General features: G+C 57.3%; 3 protein-coding genes across 7 annotated transcripts; 1 reads left to right on the top strand and 2 right to left on the bottom strand.

Moving 5' to 3' along the window:
• Positions 1–342: 342 nt before the first annotated feature.
• Positions 343–8,262, bottom strand: ISG20L2 (interferon stimulated exonuclease gene 20 like 2). 5 transcript variants are annotated; one of them, XM_074938895.1, is made up of 4 exons: positions 8,122–8,262; positions 5,165–5,903; positions 3,924–4,124; positions 343–3,298 (listed from the first exon to the last, which is right to left on the bottom strand). In XM_074938895.1, the coding sequence occupies exons 1-4, from the start codon at positions 8,238–8,240 to the stop codon at positions 3,185–3,187; spliced, it is 1,173 nt and encodes a 390-aa protein (XP_074794996.1). In that variant the 5' UTR covers positions 8,241–8,262; the 3' UTR covers positions 343–3,184. The 5 variants fall into 5 exon arrangements, with proteins under 5 accessions (XP_074794996.1, XP_074794999.1, XP_074794997.1 ...); XM_074938898.1 differs by having other exon boundaries at positions 5,165–6,014; positions 8,122–8,255; XM_074938896.1 differs by lacking the exon at positions 8,122–8,262 and adding an exon at positions 6,666–6,891.
• An 87-nt stretch (positions 8,263–8,349) lies between these two features.
• On the top strand, positions 8,350–17,059 carry METTL25B (methyltransferase like 25B). Its single transcript, XM_074938894.1, has 9 exons — positions 8,350–8,448; positions 9,356–9,483; positions 9,835–9,956; positions 10,580–10,793; positions 12,258–12,320; positions 13,290–13,433; positions 14,203–15,050; positions 15,711–15,895; positions 16,475–17,059. The coding sequence occupies exons 1-9, from the start codon at positions 8,364–8,366 to the stop codon at positions 16,591–16,593; spliced, it is 1,908 nt and encodes a 635-aa protein (XP_074794995.1). The 5' UTR covers positions 8,350–8,363; the 3' UTR covers positions 16,594–17,059.
• A 915-nt stretch (positions 17,060–17,974) lies between these two features.
• Positions 17,975–21,810, bottom strand: MRPL24 (mitochondrial ribosomal protein L24). Its single transcript, XM_074938900.1, has 6 exons — positions 21,658–21,810; positions 21,022–21,257; positions 20,805–20,900; positions 20,158–20,261; positions 19,345–19,475; positions 17,975–18,333 (listed from the first exon to the last, which is right to left on the bottom strand). Exons 2-6 carry the CDS (start codon positions 21,202–21,204, stop codon positions 18,197–18,199), a joined length of 651 nt encoding a protein of 216 aa, XP_074795001.1. The 5' UTR covers positions 21,205–21,257; positions 21,658–21,810; the 3' UTR covers positions 17,975–18,196.
• Between the last annotated feature and the right edge of the window lie 1,214 nt (positions 21,811–23,024).

Raw genomic sequence — 23,024 nt, 5'->3', positions numbered from 1 at the left:
AACAGCAGCACCCTAAAAATCACAGGCTGCTTTTGAAAATCTCAGGCCAGCGAGAACACGCCACTAGCCAGCGCTCCTGCACTACAGCTCCAGTGAGCCGCCTACAAGTCTCCACCTAGGCAGAGAGCGTGGCTGTCTTTGGGTGCCTAGAAATCGGTGCTACCTACACGCCATCCCCGGATCTTGCCCCGATAACACAGCACTGCCAAGCCCAGCCCCGGTGTCTGATGGGAACTGTAGAGTGCCCCTGGCGAGAACCAAACCTACAGCTCCCCAGCAGATATTCTGACCCCGTCATGAGCACCCCACCATTGCAGAAGCAGAAATGGATTGATCTTTTAGGATTTATTTTTTTACAAGTGATTTCGAAAGTGACACATTTTATTTTCAAACAACCCAGCTCTCCCGCAAAGGACCAAGCGGTTCATTGCAGCAGTGATTAAAGGACCCGGAAACATTCCGATTTCGGAAGATGTTCGCGCACGGAGCTGTACGCGTATGTGAAAAGCACCATGCTCCACTCCCCGGACAAAGGGTTTGGTCTGAGCACAACGGCAAAGACGGATTCAAGTAACCATTACCTGGGCAAGCCCTCTCACCGAGCGGCTCAACCACGGAGCCCCAGAGCTGACACCAGCCCTGCCCCACTGCTAGAGCTGGGATCCAGTTCTCCAGCACTCTGCTGCTCCTGTCATCACCGACACCAGTACAAAGCAGGGGGGAAACAGAACCGGCTCGGAACAGACAGCATTTCACCCCCACTTTGCACTGCTGGAAATGACCATGCCAGAGGATCTGGCCCTTTAAAGAAGTCAGTGCCAATCTATTTGAACAAGATCTGAAATTGAAATGCAAGCTGCCAAATGAGAGTCGTCTTTTTATAGCCCTTCGCGGTGAAGGATCTCAAAGGACTTTACTTCACAACAACAGCAGGGCGAATAATTAACTTTTGGGGTTCAGTGGCAAAAAGGCCGTTTCAGGTCTGTTTCAGAAGCGGGAATCTGATCCTGTCTCCCCCACCTCTCAGATGAGTGCCCTAAGTACAGGGCAACACCACTACCGCCCCCACCTTGGGCCATTTTGTGACCGGCCAAAATGGTGTCCAATTCATGAAGAGTGGTGGGTTTGGAAATCGTTTGCCAGCTCTACTCACAGCACCCCGAAGTGGTCAGGATCATCCTCCCCATTTTACAGGTGGGGAAACTGAGGCACAGAGCAGGAGCGCAACTTGCACGAGGCCATCCATTGGGCCCGAGCTTCTCAGATACATCAATGTAAATCAGGAGTAGCTCCATTGAAGTCAAAGGGACTTATGCCCATGTAAATGAGAGCCGAATCCGTCCCAGAATGACCCCAGCGATGAGAACCCCACTCTCCCAACCCCTGGGCGGCTGCTTTAACCGCTAGACCATGCTTCCTCTCCTGCAGACTTGTCTCTGAAGAAGCTCCTCCCTTCATCCCTTATAGTGAAAGTTCCCTGTTTGGCACAGTCTGGAGACTGGGGGGTTGTTTGGGGGAGCGGATATCTCCGTTGATTTCCTTAAGCTCATCCAGACTGTGCGTCTGCTACCTGTGTCCTGCCTACTGGAACAGACCCAGAAGTCTGTCTCTGTCTGGTGCCCAACCCCTGGGCACTGCGGATCGGACGTTGCTCCACATCAAAGATCCCACCCACTGCTGTCTCGAAATCGGGGCCACCCCAAACCACAGCACCGCAGTGACATTCCTGCCCCATGTTCCACGCTCAGCCAAGCCCTGCTCCAGAGGCTGATGGGAATCGTAGTAGAGCGCCTCCTGGCTAAAGCCAGAAGATCAGGGCCTTCGCTGAACTCAAGGCAGGGAGGGCAGCGGCTACGGGCTGCCACCTCAGAGGGATTCCCCCAGGCTGAGGCACGGCCCTGTGCAGAAGCAAGGGAGGGGCAGAGATGAGTCAGCTGAGGCCGTGGCCTCTAATGGAGATTTTCAGTGGCCCAAGCGACCCCATGCTGCCTTAGAGAGGCCACCATCATGGGATAGTGCCGGCTGGCTCAGGGGGCCGAAGACGGGGTACAGAGCCTCACTGCTGGATGCTGTCTAGCCCAGGCTGGGCATCTCGGCAGAGTCCTTCTCCCTGCGTGAGATGAGTTTGGTGGGTCTCGGCCTGCTGCCCACATTAACAAGCCACCACCGTCTCCAGCAGTAACTGCCAGCCTCAGCAGAGAGGCCAAGGAGGGAACGGGCCGGGGAGGATTCAATCTCATCCCCAGGCAATGGCAGGCGGCACGGGGCCCTGATGCCCAGGATCTAGGAATTTGGGACCCGATTCTCTGGGATAGATCCGCACAGTGCCAGCAGAGGGTCGCTGACCGACCAGCTGGGGCTCTGCAGGGCCGTTCCTCAGGCCCCTTAGAGGCTCTGAGTCTCACAAACAGCTGCATCAACCCATCTCCCCTGCACCCCAGGGTGGGGGAACTCTGAGAGTCCCTTACTTCTGCTCCAAAATAAAGCTGAAGGGGTGGGGAAGCCACCAAACACCACTGGGGTGCCACAGAAACCTTCCCAGGGAAAGGACCTTCAGAGATGTTTATTTACCAGCGTCGCTTTCAGCCCCAGAGATCTTCTCCCCTAAAGGTCTGATTCGAACTCACCGACTGGCCCGTGCCCCCTACGGAAATCAGATCAGAATGAGAACATGACGCAGGGCCTGTCCACCTGGGAAGAGGGCACGAATGCCACCCGGAGGCCTGGACCAAGTGGGTTCTAGGACACGAGGGGCAGCCAGCAGAGCCCACGGTTTGATCCGGGCAGGGAACGCCTGGGGGAGTGGGCAAAGTGTGGGTGCCCCAGCTGGGAGGTAGCACAGTTCCCCTCCAGGGCTAAGACAGGACAGCCCTTGGTGAGGCCCATGTGCTGGCAGAGACCTGGAGGCGACGTGTGACGGCTGCTACTTCCTCATGCCTCTGACTCCCGCCTGTGTCAGAAACGCTGCACCAGGCTCCATGTGCCTGCCCACCTCCTGTGCCTCCTCCTCCATGTGCCTGCCCTCGCCTGCTTTCACTGGCCCCAGGCAGCTGGTCCGTATCCTACTCCCCGGCCTGGCCTAGGATCCTCCCGCCCTGTGTTTTGCTGAGCCCCCCTTTTCGTTTGCTCTGGGGTTCGGGGCCTGCTCCTTCCTCGGCAGCACGGGGAAGGGCCCCAAGGCCACTCACTCCTGCTCGGGATTCAGCGCCAGCTGCCTCTCCCACTCGGCTTCAATCACCCGGTACAGCTCCATGGTGGCTTTGGCATCTTCCACCGAGGAGTGGCCGTTTTTGCCGACCTGCAGAGAACAAGGGACAAGAGAGACGATCCATGGGGGGTGTTAGAATCAGGGGCGTTAGCCAGTATGACCGGCCGAGAGCTCTGATCCTCACTGGCTGCTTCCCCAGGTGATCAGCACGCCCAGAACAGCAGGCAGCTTGCGGCACTGGGCATTACTAATGCCGACCTCATTAGCTCAATTGCACAGATGGGGAAACAGGGGACATGACTTGCCCAAGATCACCTAGCTGGGACTAGAACTCCTGGGCCCCAGTCCTGTGCTCTATCCACTAGGCCACATAGAAAGCAACTCCTGGGAGAGGAAATGCCTCACCTCACTCTCTGGTGACACCCCCTGGCCAGCCAGGGGACAACACTATTCTTCCATGCAGGGACCTTGTTCTCCCTTGGCTTCTGGAGGGCGCATCTCCTTGAAGGAGCAGCTGTGCTCTAGAGTTACCCCCCGTGGATGATGCTGAGAACCAGGGGGGACTTTCAGGACGGGGAACCACAGGCAGCAGGGAAGAGAGAAGACGTGGGCCTGGGCCTGGGCCCAGATTTCTAGGACTGCCTGCACAGCCCAGGGCATGGCTAAACACGGGCGTGGCTGGTGCCTGGGGGCCTGTCCCAGAGGCAGAGGGTACCTGGATGTCTTTGTGCAGGAGCTGCTTGGTGAGGCGTTTCAGCGAGGCCGACTCGTTCTCCGGGAAGCCGGCCTTGCGGTTCAGCAGGGGGATTTTTGACGTGTCCCTGGTCACTGATTTCGGGTGGAAATACTTCAGCGCCTTGAAGTCGTTGTGGATGGCGTGGCCGACCACGATCTTCCCCGCTAGGAGCTTCAGGATCTGAGAGAGAACCAGGGCAGCTCAGGGGCTGGGAACGCCGGGGACCAGTGCTCAGGCAACAAGGCACGTGCCGCAGCCGTCTGATCGGGGTCAACGCTGGCTCAGAGGGGAGAGTGCCCCCTACTGATCACCCACGCTGCTCCCGAACCACCCCAAGATCCTCTGGTCTCTGGTTCCAGCAGTGAACCAGCTTTGTCTGCAAGCTCTGCCTGCCTGCTTATTTCACACCAGTGTGCCCAGACCCTTTCGCCTTTGCTTTAGAGCGTCGCACTGCTTTGAGCTTTGCTAGTAACGGCGTTCTAAGCGGCTGCTCCCTGGACCGTTCCACAAGGTGCCGAAAAGCCTCCGAGACGCAGATGCACAGAGCTGATGCTGGGAAGACCCAGCACCCACCACCAAATTAGACACGAGGAGAAGTATCAGAGGGACCAAAAAAATAAAAGGCATCAGCACATTTGATTACAGAGAGGGTTGGAGCGCCCTCTAGTGGGCTTTTGACAAAACAGGTTATAGGCAGCGACAGTGCGGCTCAGTGAGCAGGGAGGGTGTTTAAGCAGAGGGCTCAGCATGGGACACTGGCCCCCTTGGGCACGGCTAGTGTGGAGGTGCTGCCTGCCTGGGGACAGCCAGTGCGAGCTCAGCATGGGTTCAAATCTCTAGTGTAGCCGCAAAGGGCCTGTTCCTCAGAGCTGCTGAGCACCCATACCTCCCGGCCCTTTGGCTCTCTTATTATGGCAATGCCTACAGGCCGTAGCAGAGATCCGGGCTCACAGACCTGAGGAAAGGATGGCCTCATGCCAGCCATGGAGAAGCAAAGGGCCCCCGAGGACCAGCAGGGCAGGGACTTAAGGCCTCTGAAGGGCAGCTCCCAGAGGCACCGGAAACCTTTACCCCAACCTGACTCCGAAGAGAAAGCGCCCCCTCCTGAGTCAAGCTCATTGCGGTGCTCCCGGCCAGGGCACGGGGATGGGCACTGGCTGAGAGAGGAGAGCGCCCCCTACTGAATCCCTGCCAGCCCAGCCGATGCCCTGGGCACTTACCTCTTTCTGGGCCGTTTTGAACGGGGTGGCATTCTTCATGTGATGTTTTTTGATGCCGCTCCACCGGGTCCGGTAGTCGGTGATGGGGTCGACGGGCCGGATGTACTTGTCATACACCACGTCGCCATGGTAACTCACGATGCTGCACCTGGCCAGGTCGCTGATCCGGCCGCCGGGGCCCGTGCCCACCATCTCGCAGTCGATGGCCACCACTTTGCTGGGCTTGCCCGGCTGGGGCACTGGGGGCAGGCCGCTGTCATACTCGCTCAGCAGGCTGGCTTTCTGCATGCCAGCGAGGGCATGGGTGCTGTGGTTCCCAGGGGTCCCACTGGCCTTAGCTGATCTACACGCCACTTTCCTCGCTCCTGATGGAAAACAAGGCAGAGGGGAGCCAGAGTCCGTGGTGGCACCAGGCTGGGAAAAGCGACAATGGTTATTTGCCTTGGGGAAGGTTTTTGGCTGATGGGAAAGCCCATCTGTCTGGAAAGAGTTCTGATCCTCGGCGAGCCACTTCTTCTTGGTCCTCTCCCAGGAGCTGGAGTTCTGATGGGAGACCTGGCCTTTGGGAGGATGATGCTGGGAAGGCGGTGGCAGCTGCTTCTGCTTCAGAAAACCTCTGCTCTCCAGGAAACGGCGCCGTTTCACAAAGCGCTGGTGTTTCTGGTTGCTGTCAGTTCCCCTCTTGGGAACCTGCTGGAGCCCCAAGTCCAGGTTTATGATCAAATCCGACATGGTGGGTCTGGAGGAAGGCAGAAAACATGAGGAGGAGGGAAGGGGGGGGCCCTGGTCTCTTTCACCCCTCAAGCAGCCAGCCCCTTACACACTGCTCGACAGAGGCTCACGCCCTCACCTGAAACAGAAAATCAAGAACATTTCCACTCCTCATCAGAAGAATTCTAATTTACAGAGGGATCTCAAAGTCCTTGAGAAACTCTCCCTGCATTAGAATCACTCCATGCCCCCAACTTGGTGATAGCCATTGGCATGGCCATGCTACACCACAGATTAGGCCAGGAAGTAAAGAAAAATCCTGCAGCCAGCTGAAAGTACAGGGAGGACTGAGATTCAGGGCTTTGGCCAGGCCATCAGGACTAACACACTTACATTTATAGGAATGATCAAGGTCTCCATTTTATGTCTCATCTGAAAATCGACACTGGCAGTAGAAAAGCACATGGGCCCCGGGACTTTTCCCCAGAGGGGAAAACACCTAGTAAAAATCCGACCAAACACATTACAGGGAACCAACCCACTGGGTTTGTCTTGTAGGCTTTACATTACAGTGTGAAACTGACCCAACCCTGCTCAGCCTGTGATCTGAAGTTTGTGGCACTGTGGCTGCAGATACAACCACGAGAAATTTGGATGAGTGGCATCTGACAGTTCGTTAGATGGTTTATCAACCAACCAATAACGAAAGACTCCTCTTTGGGGTTTGGTTCGGTTCCTAATCCCTGCGTGTGGAAAATACCCAAACAAAATGTAGGTTTAGGGAACATACAGGGGGTGTGTAAAAGACCAAAGCTCCAACGTGTGTAGAAGTACATACGGCATTGCTTTCACTCCTTCAACATAACCCATTTTAATTTGGATTGAAACCTTCCAGTGAAGTGCTGGAGACGCAATCAAACAAGCTTTGTGCTGGTACTCGAGAAACAGAAAGTGAAAGAGCCCAAATGGTGAAAGGTAACTGGGATTTTAAAAATGTGTTCGGCATTCACAGCCCCAGCCGTAGTGCAGCAAAAGGTGTTAGAAATGGTCGTTTTCATCCTGGCAGCAGCCCATTGAAGGTAAAAGTGTGTATCTGGTGGGCGTCTGGGGCACTGCCAATGCCCCCATCTCCACAGAAGCTGAGAGGAGTTTACTGACAAACTCCCCCAGTCCCAGCCCACTCTGACTCCATGATTCCCCCCCTCCCAACCACTGAGCCCCAAGTGCTTCATTTGTGCGTCCCGCTACACTCATACTCCCTGCTACTGCCTAGTCTAGTGTCTGTTCGGGTCGTAACCTCAACACCATGTCTGGGCGCCTTCCAGTTACGCATTAAGCAACGGCACCCACATCTGCCCCATGTTTGTTCTCTCATCCTCTCCCCGGGGGGGGATGCAGGTGTAGTGAAGTGTCTTGTTCTTTGTGGGTTTTTTAGAAATGATATATTGTGCTGACCCCCTCCTCTTGCTCATCCCCTCCCCCATGAACCCATAACCTCTTCAGTGATGCTTCTCCCCCTCGAGATCATCCCTCCCCCTCATTCACCCAATGACCTCCTTTTTCACCAGCTACTTCAGCAATATCCCCTTCCTAATGCCTTCTTCCCTCACTGACCCTCTTCTATCTCAAAGCTTCCTCCTCCACTGATCCCCATCCCAACATCTCCCTCCCCCTCTGATCCCCATCCATTCCCCCTACTAATCCCCCCATCTCTCCCACACTGATCTCCCCTCCATCCCTCCCACTGATACCCATCACCCTGACACTACCTCCCGCACTGATCTCCTATCCCATCTCCCAGCCCCCTCTCCCACTGATCCGCCCTCCATTACCCTACTGATCCCCCCATTACCCCACTGATCCTCCAACCCCCTCACCCTCTGATCTCCCCATTACCCCACTGATCCCCATCCCCCTCAGATCCCCCATTACCCCACTGATCCCCCCATTACCCCACTGCTCCCCCTCCCCCTCAGATCCCCCATTACCCCACTGATCCCCCCATTACCCCACTGATCCCCCCCTCAGATCCCCCATTACCCCACTGATCCCCCCTACCTCTACCCCTCCCCCAGTGACCCCCCATTACCCCACTGATCCCCATCCCCCTCCCCCTCAGATCCCCCCATTACCCCACTGATCCCCAACCCCCCTCCCCTCAGTGACCCCCCCATTACCCCACTGATCCCCCTCCCCCTCCCCTCAGTGACCCCCCCATTACCCCACTGCTCCCCAACCCCCCTCACCCTCTCTCCTTGGGCCAGTCAGACCAAGCCAGGCAGCAGCAACCGGAAGCGGAAGTGCAAACCGCCCCGCCGTTGGGGGACACAGGGAGGGACGCACAACAAAAGCCAGGAAGGAGCATGGGCCGCGGACAGTCCCGCGCATGCGTCAGGAGTGAGCGCGGCGCAGGTGGGGGGAGGGGCCAGCCGTAAAACAGTTTACGCATGCGTCTAGGCTGTTGAGGCACAGAGGCGAGATTGTACGCATGCGTGTGCACCTCTGGAGGCACGCGGGGCTGGGAGGGCGCTTGCGCGTGCGCAGTTCTGCGGCGAGGGAGACCATAGAGAGCGGTGAGTGGGTGCGATGTGCCGTTGGGCACTCTAGCCGTGCGGAGGGTGAGCTCTATGGGGCCGAAGGAGCTGGGGGGCCAGGAGACTCGCGCTGCGCCCCCCTCGGGCGGGGACAGGGGGCTGGTGACGTCTGCTGGCGACACAGACAGAACTGCATCATGGGCGATGTCATAGGGACGTGCCGCGCGATGACGTCACAGTGCTATGACGTCATGCCACGCCACCACAGTTATACTGCGCAATGCCATGGCAACGCCTTCTGGTGATGTCACAGCCTCACCGCGTGACGCAGCGCCGCGCTGTGGCGATGTGACGTCCTGGCAGCGCCTCAGGGTGATGTCACAGTGCGGGGGTGTCCCGCGCGAATAGCCCCGTGTCCCCCCATCACAACAGTGCCTTGCGAGAGTCGCGTCACGGCAGCCCCGGGGACGCCCGGCCACACGGCACAATGCAGCCCCAGCGCCCCGCCCAGCCGATGCCGGGGTGGCGCGGCACAGGCCAGCACGGAGCCACGGCGCACAGCGCAGCAGTGGCCTGAGGGGATGTGGGGCCTTCCCCTCTCAGGCGCCAGCCTGGATCCAGACCTCTGGAGGGCTGTTCCGCATCCTACGGGAAATGAGTTTGCTGGACCTCAGCCCGTTTGCCAGTGTAAAGGAGCCCACATCACCAACCCACCCCCAAGCCTGGCATCCTAGTGGGCAGAGATGCCAGGGGGCGAATGCCCCTTTGGACTGGCCTTCCCTCTCCCCCAGGAAGTGCCCCTCACCTCCTTTACATAAGGGACCCCATGCTGCAAAGAGTCATTAAAGGAGCCAAGCGCGTTCATTCAGACCTTCCTGCTCGGTGATTCTCTCCCTTTTTCCTTTAGTTTTAACTCTTTCTTTGTGCACCATTTCCCACCTCTCAGGTTCACCCCACACTGCGATGACGGTGCTCTCCGGCCAGCCCCTCTCTTTGGAGGAGCAGAAGCAGTTAGCAGTGAACATCACCCATGTCCTCTCTCTCTATGGCTCCATTGTGGACTCCTACATCATTGTGAGTCCTATTCAAACCGTGGTTGGACTTTGCTGAGAGGCAGCGTGGTCCGGCATGTAGGGCACTGACCTGGGACATAGGAGACTGGGATTCATTCCTGCCTCTGCCATCGACTTGCTGTGTGACCTTGGTCAAGTCACGGTGCCTCAATTTCCCCTCCCACTCTGTTGGTTTTGTCTATTTAGATTGTAAACAATTTGAGGCAGGGACTGTCTCTCACTATGTATAGGTACAGCGCATAGCAAAATGGGGTCATTATCTTGGTTGGGGTTTGAGTGCTGGGGGTGGGCTTGGATGATGAGTGCTGTTGCCTGAACTTTCCCCTTCCCCATCACCCTTTCTTCCCTGCAGGAGTTTTTCACTGATAATCTTTGGGGGAAGCTTCCTTATTCCTGGCAGGCAGTGCTCACCGATCTCCCCTCCCCACAACTCGCTGCCGTCTTGCTGGAGAACGGAAAACCGGAGGAAGTTTGGTAAGAACATGCTCCTGTTAAAGGGGCTTTACTAGTGTCCTCTGTGGGCTTCTTTTCGCTGCAGGGGTTGGCAAGGGGCATCTGACCGCAGGCAGGGCTTGTGTCTGCAGGCTGCATTGTCAATTAAAGCAGAGGATGGTTTCCCTTCTGAGTCAGTTCTGGACCAAAGCCCTCGCATGGTGCTAGGGAGTGCTGTGGTGATAGAGGTAATGCCTGTCAGAGAGGGTATGAAAACCGCTCAGTGGCTAGATATGTTGACAGGTGCTTTGGAAAGGCTTAGAGATACAGACAAGCAGAGACTTGTGGCCTTTAAAGATGCCACTGCACTTTTTTTATTCGAAAGAGTCAGGGTTGTATTCCCAGTGGCCTAAATCCAGCATTCTGCCTCCTTAAATTCCCCATGCAGTTCAACTTGGATATGATTTGCTTCATTACCGCCCATCCTGAACTGCCACATACTGTTCCTCTGTGCTTTTAAACAGCTGCCACATTCTAGTCCAGAGGTGGTCGCATTTCCCCGGTGGGTGAAATGATTTGTACAGCTGTAGTCTGTTCAGTCCCTTTGGTGTGAGAGCAATGGGAACTCCTTGTCCATACACTAACTGCTGTCTTTGTGCTGTCAGTTACAGCGTGGTGTGGCCGCTCTCCTTGCTGGCCTTTAAAGCTACAGCGCACACATTGGCTTTCTCCAGAACACCTCGTGGGAGAGGCGGCACGTTGGCGACCGGGAGGCCAGAGGAGTTCAGGGAGAACCAGTGCCAGAGTGCTAAGCTTAACCCCCTTTTCCGGAAGCACGTGAAGCCCAAAAAGCAGCATGAAATCCGGCAGCTTGGGAAGGTTTGTGGCTAGCACTTCTTGTCCCCAGTAGGAACGATGACATCATTGTAGCTGTGAATCCAATAGAATCATAGAAGATTAGGGTTGGAAGAGACCTTAGGAGGTCATCTAGTCCAACCCCCTGCTCAAAGCAGGACCAACCCCAACTAAATCATCCCAGCCAGGGCTTTGTCAAGCCGGGACTTAAAAACCTCTAAGGATGGAGATTCCACCACCTCCCTAGGGAACCCATTCCAGTGCTTCACCACCCTCCTAGTGAATCCAGCAGACCTTGGGTCTACCCTCATCTCTGGGGTCTCACTTTCTCCTATCCTAGCCTCCTTTCCCACTTCACATCCCCAGGAGCATCAAGATGTGCCGATGGGCGCTCTGCATTCGCTGGAGTCAACGGGAGTCTTTCCATCAAATCCAAAGGGCTTTGGAGCAGGCTCTATCTCCCTGTAGTCAGAAAAGAAGACAGCATAGTACCGTGGCCAGTGTGGTGAATGTTGGGGTCTCGGTAGTGCCAAAACCTGGTGTCGCCGCTTATTAAAGCCCCGTGAACCATGCTGGAAGACAGCCTGCATGAAAATACTATTCATTAGGAGCCTAATCCAAAGCCCTCTGAAGATGATGGAAAGATGCCTATTGATTGGAACAGGCGCGGTGTGCTCAGGAACAGAACCACAGAGAGAAGAGTCCTTGGAACCCTGGTCTTGGTCCATGACTGAGGCTCCTAGCACTATGATAACACAAGTCATTAAGAGCAATACTGTATGGTAGGCAAAGGCAGCCTAACTTGCCAGCAAGTCACTCCATTATCATGCACCTTCCATCCACCACTATGGCTGGCTGTATCCTTCCCCATGTCTCCACTATGTCTCCAGCCCATGTGGCTAGAGTGCCATCAAAGCAGAATAAGCAACAGCCTCCATAGTATAATTCCTAGTAGCAGGGTCAGGGTGATGAAGCGATCAGATTCATTAGAAGGTGACTCTCCTCAGCTCTCAGGAATGGCATGTCTTGGCGGAGGAGGAGGAAGACCAGCAATTGAGTCCAGTCTTTCCTCTGGCAAAGGCCAAGATCATGGGTTTCCAGCTGGGGAGTTGCAGTTCCAGAGGAAAAGGGGGTCACACATGGGTCCAAGAGTGGTCACCGCTGTCCTCCCTTTATCGGGGGGTCCCCACAGGCTTTTCGGTTGCAACATAGGGTCACGGTAAGGAAAAGTGCGAAGGCCATTGGCCAACGTTCTCCTAGCTGAGGGTTCTCCCAGCTGCGTCCTTGACTGAGCAGCCCAATAAAAGGGGCCCGATTTGTCAAGATGTTGTGCCCTGAGGTGAGCGGAAGCTGTGTTGAGAAGCAGGCCACCTTCCTAGGTGTTGCAACACGGATTTCGGTGGCTAACTCTCAGCACCCAAGCTGGACAGCCTGGGCCTTTCTGCTGACAAGTTCCTTGATGAGTCTGCATCTTTATCTTTTCCTCAGGTGGTGAAGAAACTGAGCGAGATCACCAGGTGTGATCAGGTGGTAGATATTGGCTCTGGCCAGGTAGGTCGCTGGGAGCCTGTAGTTCCGTGGTTTGAATTATATTTTGTGTCCCAGATCCCTCCCTGGAGGGGTGAGGTGCATTGTCTCCTGTTGCATAGGTTGGGTGATGGGCTGGCTCACGAGGTTCCTTTCACCTTTATGTCCCCCATTTGGAGTCCCGCCCTGGACTGCGGGTGACCCTAAGACCTTGCCAGCTGATGGCGCCTGTGACATAGTGGGGAGTAGCTCACTTCCCAGGAGACCGTATCCCAAAACTCACCAGCATGATCGGAGAGGCCAAGAACTGAATGGATTATGGAGACCGAACTCACCTAGGAGCTGTCTCTCTACAGTCCCCTGTGCAGCTTCTAATCAGTTGCACGTCCTGCTTCGCACGCACTGTGCTTTTGTGATAGGGCCCTGCAACTCTGGTTTGTAACCACCACTATGTCTTTTATTTGTATGATCTCAGCCGCCACCACCCCGTACAGTCCCATGCAGCCATTCTGTTTATAGTAACATACAGTCATCGTCCCCGGGCCAGAGAGAAGAGCGGGCTCCACCCAGAGATCTCCCTTTACCCTGGCTTGCTGGCCTGCCTTTCTTTTTCTCTCTCCTTTGCACGTCCGTCTTGTGCTCCTTTTTCACTCTTGCAGTTAACTTGCTAATGATCTCCTTAGCTGTCCCCAGCTCAGGCTGATCTAGACATTAGCCATTCCCTCCCTCAATCAGGTCCTCTGGGAGGGCGGGAGGGGAACAAATTGGATTTCCAGTGACCAGAGTGCTGATTGAGCTGCCGGTTCTCAGCACTCTGTCGCAGGCCCCCAACCCAAGCACTCAAAAATCATGACTTGCCCCAGTGCAGGGAAATACGTCCCCCTTCCCTCCCTAATAACCTTGAATCTTCCAGTGCAGGGGGGAGGGGAGGGAGGATTCAAAAACTCCCAGAGGAGCAGCAGTGTTGACAGTCGGTGTGTGTTCCCCTTTAAGGGCCATCTCTCTCGCTTTCTGGCCTTTGGCCTGGGTTTGTCTGTCACGGCGATTGAGGGAGACGGACGCCTGGTTGACATGGCGACTAAGTTTGACCGAGAACTGGTGTGGGCGCTGGAGAAGGAGCAAGCGCGACGAGCCAAGGTAAACGGTGCAGTGGGGGGCGGAGGAGGGCCCCAAGGCTAATGCCCGGTGCAGATCAGTGGGCTCTTCACACCAGGCAATGGTTAAATTCCAGTGGGGGCGGAAGGACAGCCTAGAGGGTAGGGCACTGGCTTAGGACTCAAGAGACTTGGGTTGTGTTTCTGGCTCTTTGAGCAACACTTAATCTACCCTGTGCCTCAGTTCCCCATCTGTGAAATGGGACAGAGCCCCCTACCTCCCAGGGGTCCATCTCCCATGGTGAGGTGCTCAGATAACCCAATGCTAGAGAGATATATCCTCCTGATGCTTCCCGCCTGGAGGAAATCCAGGCTGTGGCCCATTTAAGGAGAGATTATTAATATTTTTACCTGAAGCTTGTCCAGGGAAGAAGCTAGGCTCCAGCTGAGGAGCAAAGTCTAGTAGCTACGGCATGGAACTGTGTTTCTGAGATGGGGGCTTTCATCCTGGCGCTGCTGGGTGGCTTTTTGTTAACAGCTTACTGGGTTTGAGCTGCCCCTTGATCAGGGCGGCCAGAGCTCAGACTGTAACCAGTCTGTAAGGAGTTAACCCTTTACTGCCAGAGGCGAAGGAACTTCCCTTTATTCCATGGTGGCCCACTGTGACGGCACAGTTTGCACCTGTCTCTCAGGCCGCCAGCATTGGCCTCTCTTGGAGCAGGACCCATAGTCTGATCATCTGCTGCAGTGTTGAGCTCAGACAACCACCACTGAGTGGCTGTCTGTGATTCTTTGTTTCTCCCTTCCTGCAGGATCCGTGGGAGATCTCCCTCCGTGGGCCAAGCCATGTGGTGGGGTGGGTCGACCCCCAAGCACCATGGCAGGAGTTCCTCCTCCTGCCGCAGCGAGGGATAGACACAGCTCAATCTCCCATGGCAGAAAGCGGCCCGTCCCTGGAGGCAGGTGCCACCTGCGATTTGCCAGAGCCATGGAAGAGCATTCCCCCCACAGCCCCTTGTGGGGGTGGCAGAGACATGGTAGAGATGGGCAAGGCTGGAGAGAAGGGGCCAGGAGGATGGGGCTGCATGGCTGCTGCAAGAGAGGAGCACAGGGGATCCCCAGATCCCTTCGGAAGCAGAGGCCGTGGCTGCGTTCCCAATGGGCCTCACCCTCTGTATCGACCGAGCCGCCCAATGGCAGTAAATCCCCTGGGGCCACTGGCGGAGGGCAGGCTGCTCCTGACCGGCCTGCACGCATGCGGGGATCTCAGCGTAGCCCTGCTCAGACACTTCACCCGCTGCCCCCATGTGGTGGCCGTGACCTCGGTGGCCTGCTGCTACATGAAGCTCACCACCCAGGAGGAGCCGACCCCCCCTGGCCTCGCAGCACTGCCTCCTCCTTCCACCGACCAGCCTGAGTACGGCTACCCCCTGAGCACCTGGGTGGCCGGCCTGCCGGGCCACGCCCTCTCCTATAAGGCGCGGGAAGCGGCCTGCCACGCCATAGAGGACTACGCACTGCGGCTGAGGAGCAAGAGCCCCGTCCTGCGGACCCACTGCTACCGCGCCATGCTGGAGATGCTGATCCGGGCAGCTGACCCAGCAAAGAGACGCCTCGGGGTGCAGACCATCAACAAGGCCCACCAGCTAGCCTTCGAGGAGTGAGTCAGCCGGCGTGGTGTGTCTTAGCAAAGCCTGGCCTCGCTAACCAGCCACCGGCCACGCAGCAGAGACGGGCCTCATCCCATCTCGACAGCCCTAGACGCCGGGGAGACGAGAGACGGGGCTCCGGTTCTGGCTCCTTACTGGAGATGGGAGGGCTGATCCTGCTCAGAAATTCCCCAGAACTCGGGGGCTGTTTGGATACAGACCCTCATTGAAAGTGATGGAGGCAACTGCCCCCTGGGTCCTAGCACCCGGCTCTCAGCTCCTATTGATTGCTATTTAAACAACTTAGGGGCACAACTCTCCACTTTTCACAGATGGGGAAACTGAGGCACCGGGACATGACATCCCTGATCCCCCCATCTGACTGGCTAACCTGAGGGTAACTCAGGGGTTAATGGGCTCTGGGCAAATGCCCAGTCTGCTACCCATACTGCCTCTGACAACTGATGCCCAAAGATGTATAGACATGAGTGGTGTACAACTCCCGGGTTCCCTTCCCTGCTTGGATTTGGTGGCTAGAGCTAGGGGCAGGGTGGCAAGTGGCTGGGGTTGAGCTGGGGGCCCTGCCAGCATCCAGTCAGCTCTGGCTGAGCTGCCCTGGGGTGGGCGGCAGGGCGCAGAGCTGACGGGGCCACGCTGCTTCACCTTGGCAGGTACGCCCGGCTGGGCTTGCAGTGTGTGGGGCTGGACCCGGCCGCCCCTCTGGATCGGGCCTGCGTTGACGCCATGCTGGCCCAGCAACAGAACGTGGTGGCCTTCTTCAGCCTGGCCCTGCTTTTGGCGCCGCTGGTGGAGACCCTCATCCTGCTGGATAGGATGATCTACCTGCAGGAGCAAGGTGAGTGCCTCGGACCGACCCACGCCCCTCCCAGGCCTGGGATCCAGGGCAGAGACAGCCATCTCCTTTACATTTGGGGGTGTGGGAGGGCTGCGGCCATTTGCACTTACCCTGAGCTGCTCCTTGTAGCCATTTCTCTCCATCGCGGGGGGATTTAAACCCTCCTCTGCCTGGTATGGACAAGCACGTTCATCCTTGGGGGGCTGGATGCAGCACCCTTGTGTTTTCCCCTCCACTGCCGCTCGCCAATAGCAGCCCTTTGTAGTCCACAGAGAGCCCAGGCCTCAATACCAGTAACTCCCCAGGCTAACTCCTCGCTGGGCGAGCGAGCGCGTGTCCCCCTCCGTGCAGCCCCCCATTTGTTGGGCTAGCAAGCGCATGGATCCAGCCATATGGTCTCCCGTTCACCCAGCGAGCGAGCACGCATGTTCCTGTCTCTTCCACCACCTACTCACTGGGCGAGCAAGCACGTGTCCCTCTGTACGGCCCCCCACTCGCCAGACCTGTAAGTACTCACTACAAATCATGGGGCCGCCCACCTGTGAACTACTCTGTGTCCCTCCCCCTCTTCCCCTGCAGGCTTCCAGTGCCAGTTGATCCCCCTGTTTAACCCCAGCTTCTCGCCCCGGAACCTAGTGCTGGTGGCGGCCAAGGCTGGGCTGGACTCTGCGTTATCCACGCTGGCAGGGGAAGACTGACTCGCACCAGCGTCCATTGATGCACAGGAATCGCCGGCTGCGGCCCTGCCGCAGCCTCTGGGGAGGAACATGGCAGCTGTTTAACAGCGTACGGGAACGGAGGCGGCGCACACTGTGAGAAGAGGCGGGCACTGGGGGAGTCAGGCTACAGCAGCCTCAGAAAGTTCTGCGGCAGTTGCACATGGGGAGGGAGATGATGTGGCCCACCCAGGACCAATCCTTCCCCCTTCAGCCCCACTGAAGGGCAGGGAGGTTTCTTTCCCCCAACCCCCCGTCTCCTTGGGCTGGAAGAGTCCAAGGAGGAGCCAGCCCCGGGCACCAGAGGAAGCCCAGCAGGGCCGTGTTGCAGCAGCGAGTCAGGGACAACAGGCAGCAGCTGCTGCTCCAGGTGCTGACTGGCTGATTGCCCAGTCTCTGCAACTCCACCTGCTTTACCTGCCCCCCCCCCCACCTTCCTGGCCTTCTCTCCCCCCCTTCAGCTGACCCTCTCACCCAAAATAAACACCGCCCCCAAAGAGCAGTGGTTTGCATTGTCCGTCACTGCTCCCTGCCTCGTCTGCAGGGGACAGGCACTGACCCTCACACGGATCTGTGCAGAACACGATGGGTGGGGGGCCGTGCGCGGGGCTGGGCGGGGCCGTAACAAGCAGTTAATCCTAATGGGGGTAGTTCATGGCTCCCCTTACGTCCCAGCTTGCGAGGTGCTCACCCCTCTGGTACTTATCCCACTCCCCACCCCCCGCACACGATGGAAGGAATTATCATTCCCCACCCCACCCCTGTACAGAATGGAACAGGGGTTAAGTAACTGTCCTAAGGTCACCCATGCAGCCTGTAGCAGAGCTGGGATCTGATCCCAAACTGGCACCCCAGACGCCAGGCCTCCTTCCTCTGCACCCAGAGGCTGAACCAAACAGAGTTACAGCCTAAGGTGGGGGACAACTGGGGCCACCCAGCCCTCCCCCCTATTTAGCCGGGTGGGCGGGACGGGGGAAATTACTGCTATTTTGATTCAGCTGTCTCAGCCTGTGCGACTTGGCTGTTTGCTCCAGCCCTTTCCATTCATTCCCTGCCGACTAACACCCCCCCTCCCCCCCCAAAAAAACACCCCATGCCACTGGCTGCCATCGCTGCGCTGGCTCCTCGGGGGTGCCTTTCCCCGAGCCCGCGGCTGGTCAGACTCTCCGCTCTGACTGTGTCTGGACAGCACCGAGGACAGCGGGGCCCCACTCGGGCTCTGCCGTAACCAACAGGATTCATAAGCCCGACCCGGTTCCGCGCGGGTCTCTACCCAGGCAGTGGCAGCGAGAGGGGCCGCGTTCGCTGCCACAGGAGGGATGCATGCCCTGCAGCTCAGAAAGAAAGATGGCCCTGGCTGGCATACAAAAGGGGTCAGGACGTCTTTATTGCCGGCTGGCCGGCGGGAGGGGCAGGCCCTGATTGCAAGAGGCCTGCAGCCACAGCTATCGCCTTGGGCTGGGCAGCCAGGCCTTTGCTGTCCAGACGTACGAAGACAATTGGGGACTCCAGGAGAGCGGGCCGCCCACCAGCCACGTGGCGTTAGCGCTGGGGTCGCAGGCAGAGGCCGCTCGCTGCAGAGGTGCTAATACCAATAGGATTTCTTGGCTCGGCGCGTCTCCACGATGCCCTGCAGCTCCAGGATTTCTTCTTCGAATATTTTCAGGGACGGCTGATAGGTCCTGTCCAGCGCATCATCCACCGAGGTGTCCTTTGGCCCATCTGCCGGGGAGAGGGGAGTACATTACAACCTCGTTCTCAGCACCGTCTCCAGGAGGCTGTGGAGAACTTCCCCCCTTCCACCTGAGATCTGCACAGCACAGGCAGCTGTGGGGCAGAAGGGGGTTCGCTCCCACGCGGCCAGACCAGCTATGAGGGAGGGAGCTCAAATGTAGCCCCGTTAGCCTTGAAGGGCCAGCTCTGGGAGGAGCCGAATTCTAGTTCAGCTCACGTCTCAGGGGAATTGGACCGGGCCACGTCATGCCCAGGGCAAGAAGGAACGAGGCCGGCTCAACGCGCAGATCCCGGGGGGGCTTGCTGCCATTCTGAGCGGGTCCATGCTGGGCAGGGGAGAATCAGGCCCATCTCTTGGGACCTGGGATCACCATGGCACAAGCTCAAAAGTGACGTGGGTTTATACAGTCGCTTTCCAGATGGGAAACAAACGTCAGTGGAAACAGGGCTAAAGAGACAAGTGTGACAAAACCCACTCCTGGCTTCCCCGTGTCCGGAAGAGCCTTGGCCTCTCCCAACCTGGGCTCCTCACCCCAGCCCTCAGCTGTAAATGCAGTCAGTGCTCCAGGCTGTGGGGCGACTGATAGTACAAATAACTCCAGGAAACACTATCCCCTCCCTGGCCCAGCTGCAAAGCGGGCTCCACAGAACACTCTAAACCCCTGGGCCAGATTCTCTGCACCGTGCCCGCAGGAAAACCTTACCGGCACCCACTCAAAATCCCCTTGGCACTGGGAAGCAGATTGCAAATTAGAGCAGCTCCGTGGCTGCTCTCACTTACACCGAGGTCTGCGCGGCTCCAGAACACAGAGCACGAAGGCGGCGTAGAGCCATCCACAGGGCTGGAGCGACTGAGAGTCAGGCCCCAAGTGTGCCACATGCCACAGACACTGTCCCATTTCAGCCCTGTCCATCGGGCACCTTTCAGCAGTTCCCAACAGAAAGCAACGTCGGATCGCCCAGGGCCAGGCGGGAGAAGCCCCCGGCAAACCTGCTCACCTTTCCACTGCTCTGGGATGATGCCGTCCCGGCGCTGGTGGACAGGTGCAGGGATGATCCTGCCGGTTCGCAGAGACACCCTCACTCGCTCACCCTCTTCGGTGTAGCGCCACTCCACCTCGGTGGGCTTCCTGGGGGGGAAGGGCAGGGGGCAGTGGGATCAGACGATACCCCCCCCCGGGGGGGGGGGGTTCAATTGGTGTCTTTGGAAGTCTCTCTCTTGCTGCAGCACAGGGCCCCCGAGCACCTTGCAAGGCCATTGCAGTTAGCGCTGACCCAGCGGAAGGAGCATCCCCTCCCAACCCCTCCAGCGCAGTGTCCCCTACCACCATGCTGGGGCATTGGGCTCAGCATGGACTCCCTGGAGCACAGCACCCCCTACTGAGCCCCAGCCCCCCACTCCCTCGGGCACAGCGCCCCCTCGCACCACACTGGGGTCAATTCTGCATTACCTATTGATTACTTGCCACTTCTGGCCCGACTCTTGGTTTCCCTTATTACCGTTTGCCTCACAGGAGCACCTAGCAGCACGAGTCATTGACCAGCACCCCCCCAGTGCCAGGTGCTGTACAGACACAGAACAAAGACAAGTCCTAGCCCAAAGAGTTTGGACTCTAACCTTGAGTGTCGCCCATCCAAGTACTGGTCAGGCCTAGCACTGCTTAGCTAGACAGATCTGGTAGGTTCACGGCTGCGGGCAGTGCCTTAGGTGAGGGTTTAACACAGCACCAGCCTCCCTCGGGCAGCTGGAAGGACGCCAGTGTGCCCAGTCGAGCCCCGGGCCAGACCCCTGGAGCCCTGGGGCAGGATTACCTGTCCGTAGGGTCGACCAGGGCAACCTGTCGGAGCAGCAAGGGTGCCTCGCTGGCGATGTACGTCCCCGGGTAATCGGCGGTTTTCCCGATGTAACAGTAATGCTGGAAACGGAGAGCTGGGTTTCAAACCACTGCCTCTTCCTCACCCACTGGTCTCGCCCCGGGGGCCCTCGGGCAAGGAGACCATCCCAGTTCAGCCACTGCCCTGGCTGGGTTGTGGACTTTTACACTCTCACATCACTAGCACCAGTAACTATTTGGGGAGGTGGAGGGAGAAATAATACCACCATTCTGAAGCACATTACAAGCTGATTAAACCTCACAGCCCACCCATGTAGTATAGGTTATCCCTATCTTACAGATGGGGAAACAGGCACAGAGAGGGGACTGACTTGCCCCAGGGTTTGGAACAGGCTCACTGCACAGTCATTCTCGGGGTTCCTTGGGCACCACACACCGGAGACTCAGAACTACCTGAGCAGCAATGGGGATGAACTCAGATCCTCCTGCACTGAGATCCCAGCTGCCTGAGCCAAAGGAGAATCCCCACTGGCAGTATAGGACATATGACACACAGCAGAGCAGTTCTGATTCCAGCTGGCCAACACATGGGAGATTGAGGCTTTCCCCCCGTCCTTCCCTTACCGTATTCAAACCTTCCACAAAGACCCAGTTGCGAGCTCGGATGACCTGGTTCACCATTCCTTGCTTCCCGGCATCCTTCCCAATTAATATCTCCACCTGAAACCCAACAAGTCCCCGTTAGAACTCCATCCGGGAGCCCCTGGCCCGGGGCACAGAAACTCAGAGACGCCCGATGCTAGACAATCCCAAAGGGGGACTACTTATGCCTGGGGCTCACCGTGTCTCCACGGAACACCTTCCAGTCCTCCTTGCTGATGGGCTCCACAAACACCTTCTTGCGTCTCCGCCCAGGGGGATTGTTGGCCTTGGCCGCGGCTGTCCAGGGCCGGTAGACGCCGTGGCGATAGTCCGGAGGCAGCTTCACCCTGGCCGCCATGGCCAGCAGGGCGGTCAGACGCATGGTCCTGCTCGGCGAGGGCGGTCACGGGTCACCAGATCCAGCCGAGGGCAGGCCTAAGGTCACAAAGCAAATCAGCAGACGAGCGAGGAAACAGAACCCAGGTGTCCTATCGCCCGGTCTCGTCCCCCTCCCCACAATTCCCAAACCCACAAAGCCCCAGTCCCCTCCCAGAGCCAGGGAAAGAACCCAGGAGTCCAGGCTGGTCTATGCACAGCAACAAAGCACAAGGGGAAGATTTTAAGGGGGGCACCAGCAGGGAGCCAGCTTTACCCAGGGGGTTTCAAGGCTGCTCAGGTCCCCATTCCCAGTAGCCCTGCTTCGTGCAGCACCTACCCCCCCCCCAGCATCCCACGGCATCACCCCCTACTCCCCTAGACACTGCCCCACGACCCCTGCATGCAAGCCGAGCAACCCAGCCCTTGGGGGGACCAGGGGGCAGCCCCCCCTTCTCACCTTGGTCTTCTGCAGCTGCTGCCAGGCCCCTCCAGCAGCAGTTTGCAGCTGCATCACACCATGCACGTGAGCCTTCAGAGGAGAAGGAGCACTGCACCCTGGGACTGGGACACCCAATCGCAATGCATCCTGGGATTTGCTGTCATAGTTGCTCTGCAGCATTGCACTCTGGGACTTGTAGTCTTATCCCTGGGTCTTGCAGCATTTCTGGGTGTGCAGTCCCGCCCTCCGGCCTCTGCCCGTTTGCGTTGCATTCTGGGCTTCGGGTCGCCTTCTCCTCCCAACATCGATCTTGTTGCATTGCATTCTGGGTTTTGCAGGTCCTTCCTTCCCCCCCATTGCATTGCATTCTGGGTTTTGCAACTCTTTCCTTCCCCCCCATTGCATTGCATTCTGGGTTTTGCAGCCCCTCTCCCGTCCTGTTGCATGGCATTCTGGGTATTGCAGCCGCCTCTCCTCCTTCCCCATCTGTCCTGGTGTATTGCATTCTGGGTGTTACAGCTCCTCCTCCCTTGTCGTTTTGCATGGGATTCTGGATATTGCAACGGCGCCCCTCGGTCTTTGTCCTGGTGCCTTGCATTCTGGGTGTGGTAGTACCATCCACTCAGCTGCATTGCAGTGTTGTGTGGGATTGGTAGAGTCCTATTTTGGTGCCCTGCTTTCTGGCCCTCTGGGGGCTGGAGCTGTGCTCGCTCACCCGGTGCAGAAAGGACATGTTGCATATCAGAAGCATGTTACACATGTGTGCGCTGGTGTAGATGGAAGGGGGGAGGGGAGGTCACTTTCCATAGGGGCTCAGACAGTCCCTAGATAGGGAGCTAGGGAAACAGACACACAGACAGAGAGCTGGGGGGGGGGCAGACAAGCAACCTCTAGCAACCCCATACCCCACTAAGGAATGGGCAACAACAGATATCCTCAGGGAATGGAGAGCTCAGTGGTTTGAGCATTGCCCTGCTAAACCCAGGGTTGTGAGTTCAATCCTTGAGGGGGCCATTTAGGGATCTGGGGCAAATATTGGGGATTGGTAGGGGGTGGGACTAGACGAGCTCCTGAGGTCCCTTCCAACCCTGAGATTCCATGATGCCCACACATGCATAGCACAGAGCAGAGGTGAAAAAAATGGGGCTATGAAAACAACTCAATTTTCGAACGGAATTTTTGACTTTTCAGCAAAATTTTTTTTTTTTTTTTTTTGGAATACTGAAAATTTTTGGCTGGGAAGCAGAACACTTAAGTTTTCCGGTGTTCCTCTTTTCGACATAAAATCAAAGTTTTAGACACATTCTGCAAAAGAAAAAGTGGCTCAGTAAACTCCTTCCAATCCCCCCCCACAATTTTCCATTAGTTTTTTGATGGAGACTCGT

This window comes from Natator depressus, chromosome 24, assembly GCF_965152275.1.
Source record: "Natator depressus isolate rNatDep1 chromosome 24, rNatDep2.hap1, whole genome shotgun sequence".
Classification (NCBI taxonomy): Eukaryota; Metazoa; Chordata; order Testudines; family Cheloniidae; genus Natator; species Natator depressus.
The sequence above is the reverse complement of the archived record's forward strand: the minus strand, read 5'-3'. Positions and strand labels throughout refer to the sequence as shown.

Excerpts from the sequence above, each read along its gene's own strand:
- METTL25B (XM_074938894.1), top strand. The coding sequence starts at position 8,364 with ATGCGTGTGCACCTCTGGAGGCACGCGGGGCTGGGAGGGCGCTTGCGC. Across the intron at positions 9,957-10,579 it reads GGAAAACCGGAGGAAGTTTG|TTACAGCGTGGTGTGGCCGC; the intron begins GTAAGAACATGC and ends TTGTGCTGTCAG. Across the intron at positions 13,434-14,202 it reads AGCAAGCGCGACGAGCCAAG|GATCCGTGGGAGATCTCCCT; the intron begins GTAAACGGTGCA and ends CCCTTCCTGCAG.
- MRPL24 (XM_074938900.1), bottom strand. The coding sequence starts at position 21,204 with ATGCGTCTGACCGCCCTGCTGGCCATGGCGGCCAGGGTGAAGCTGCCT. Across the intron at positions 20,901-21,021 it reads AGGTGTTCCGTGGAGACACG|GTGGAGATATTAATTGGGAA; the intron begins GTGAGCCCCAGG and ends GTTGGGTTTCAG. Across the intron at positions 19,476-20,157 it reads CTGGTCGACCCTACGGACAG|GAAGCCCACCGAGGTGGAGT; the intron begins GTAATCCTGCCC and ends CTTCCCCCCCAG.
- ISG20L2 (XM_074938895.1), bottom strand. The coding sequence starts at position 8,240 with ATGCTCCTTCCTGGCTTTTGTTGTGCGTCCCTCCCTGTGTCCCCCAAC. Across the intron at positions 5,904-8,121 it reads GACTGGCCCAAGGAGAGAGG|ACCCACCATGTCGGATTTGA; the intron begins GTGAGGGGGGTT and ends GCCTTCCTCCAG. Across the intron at positions 3,299-3,923 it reads TCCTGCACAAAGACATCCAG|GTCGGCAAAAACGGCCACTC; the intron begins GTACCCTCTGCC and ends TGTTCTCTGCAG.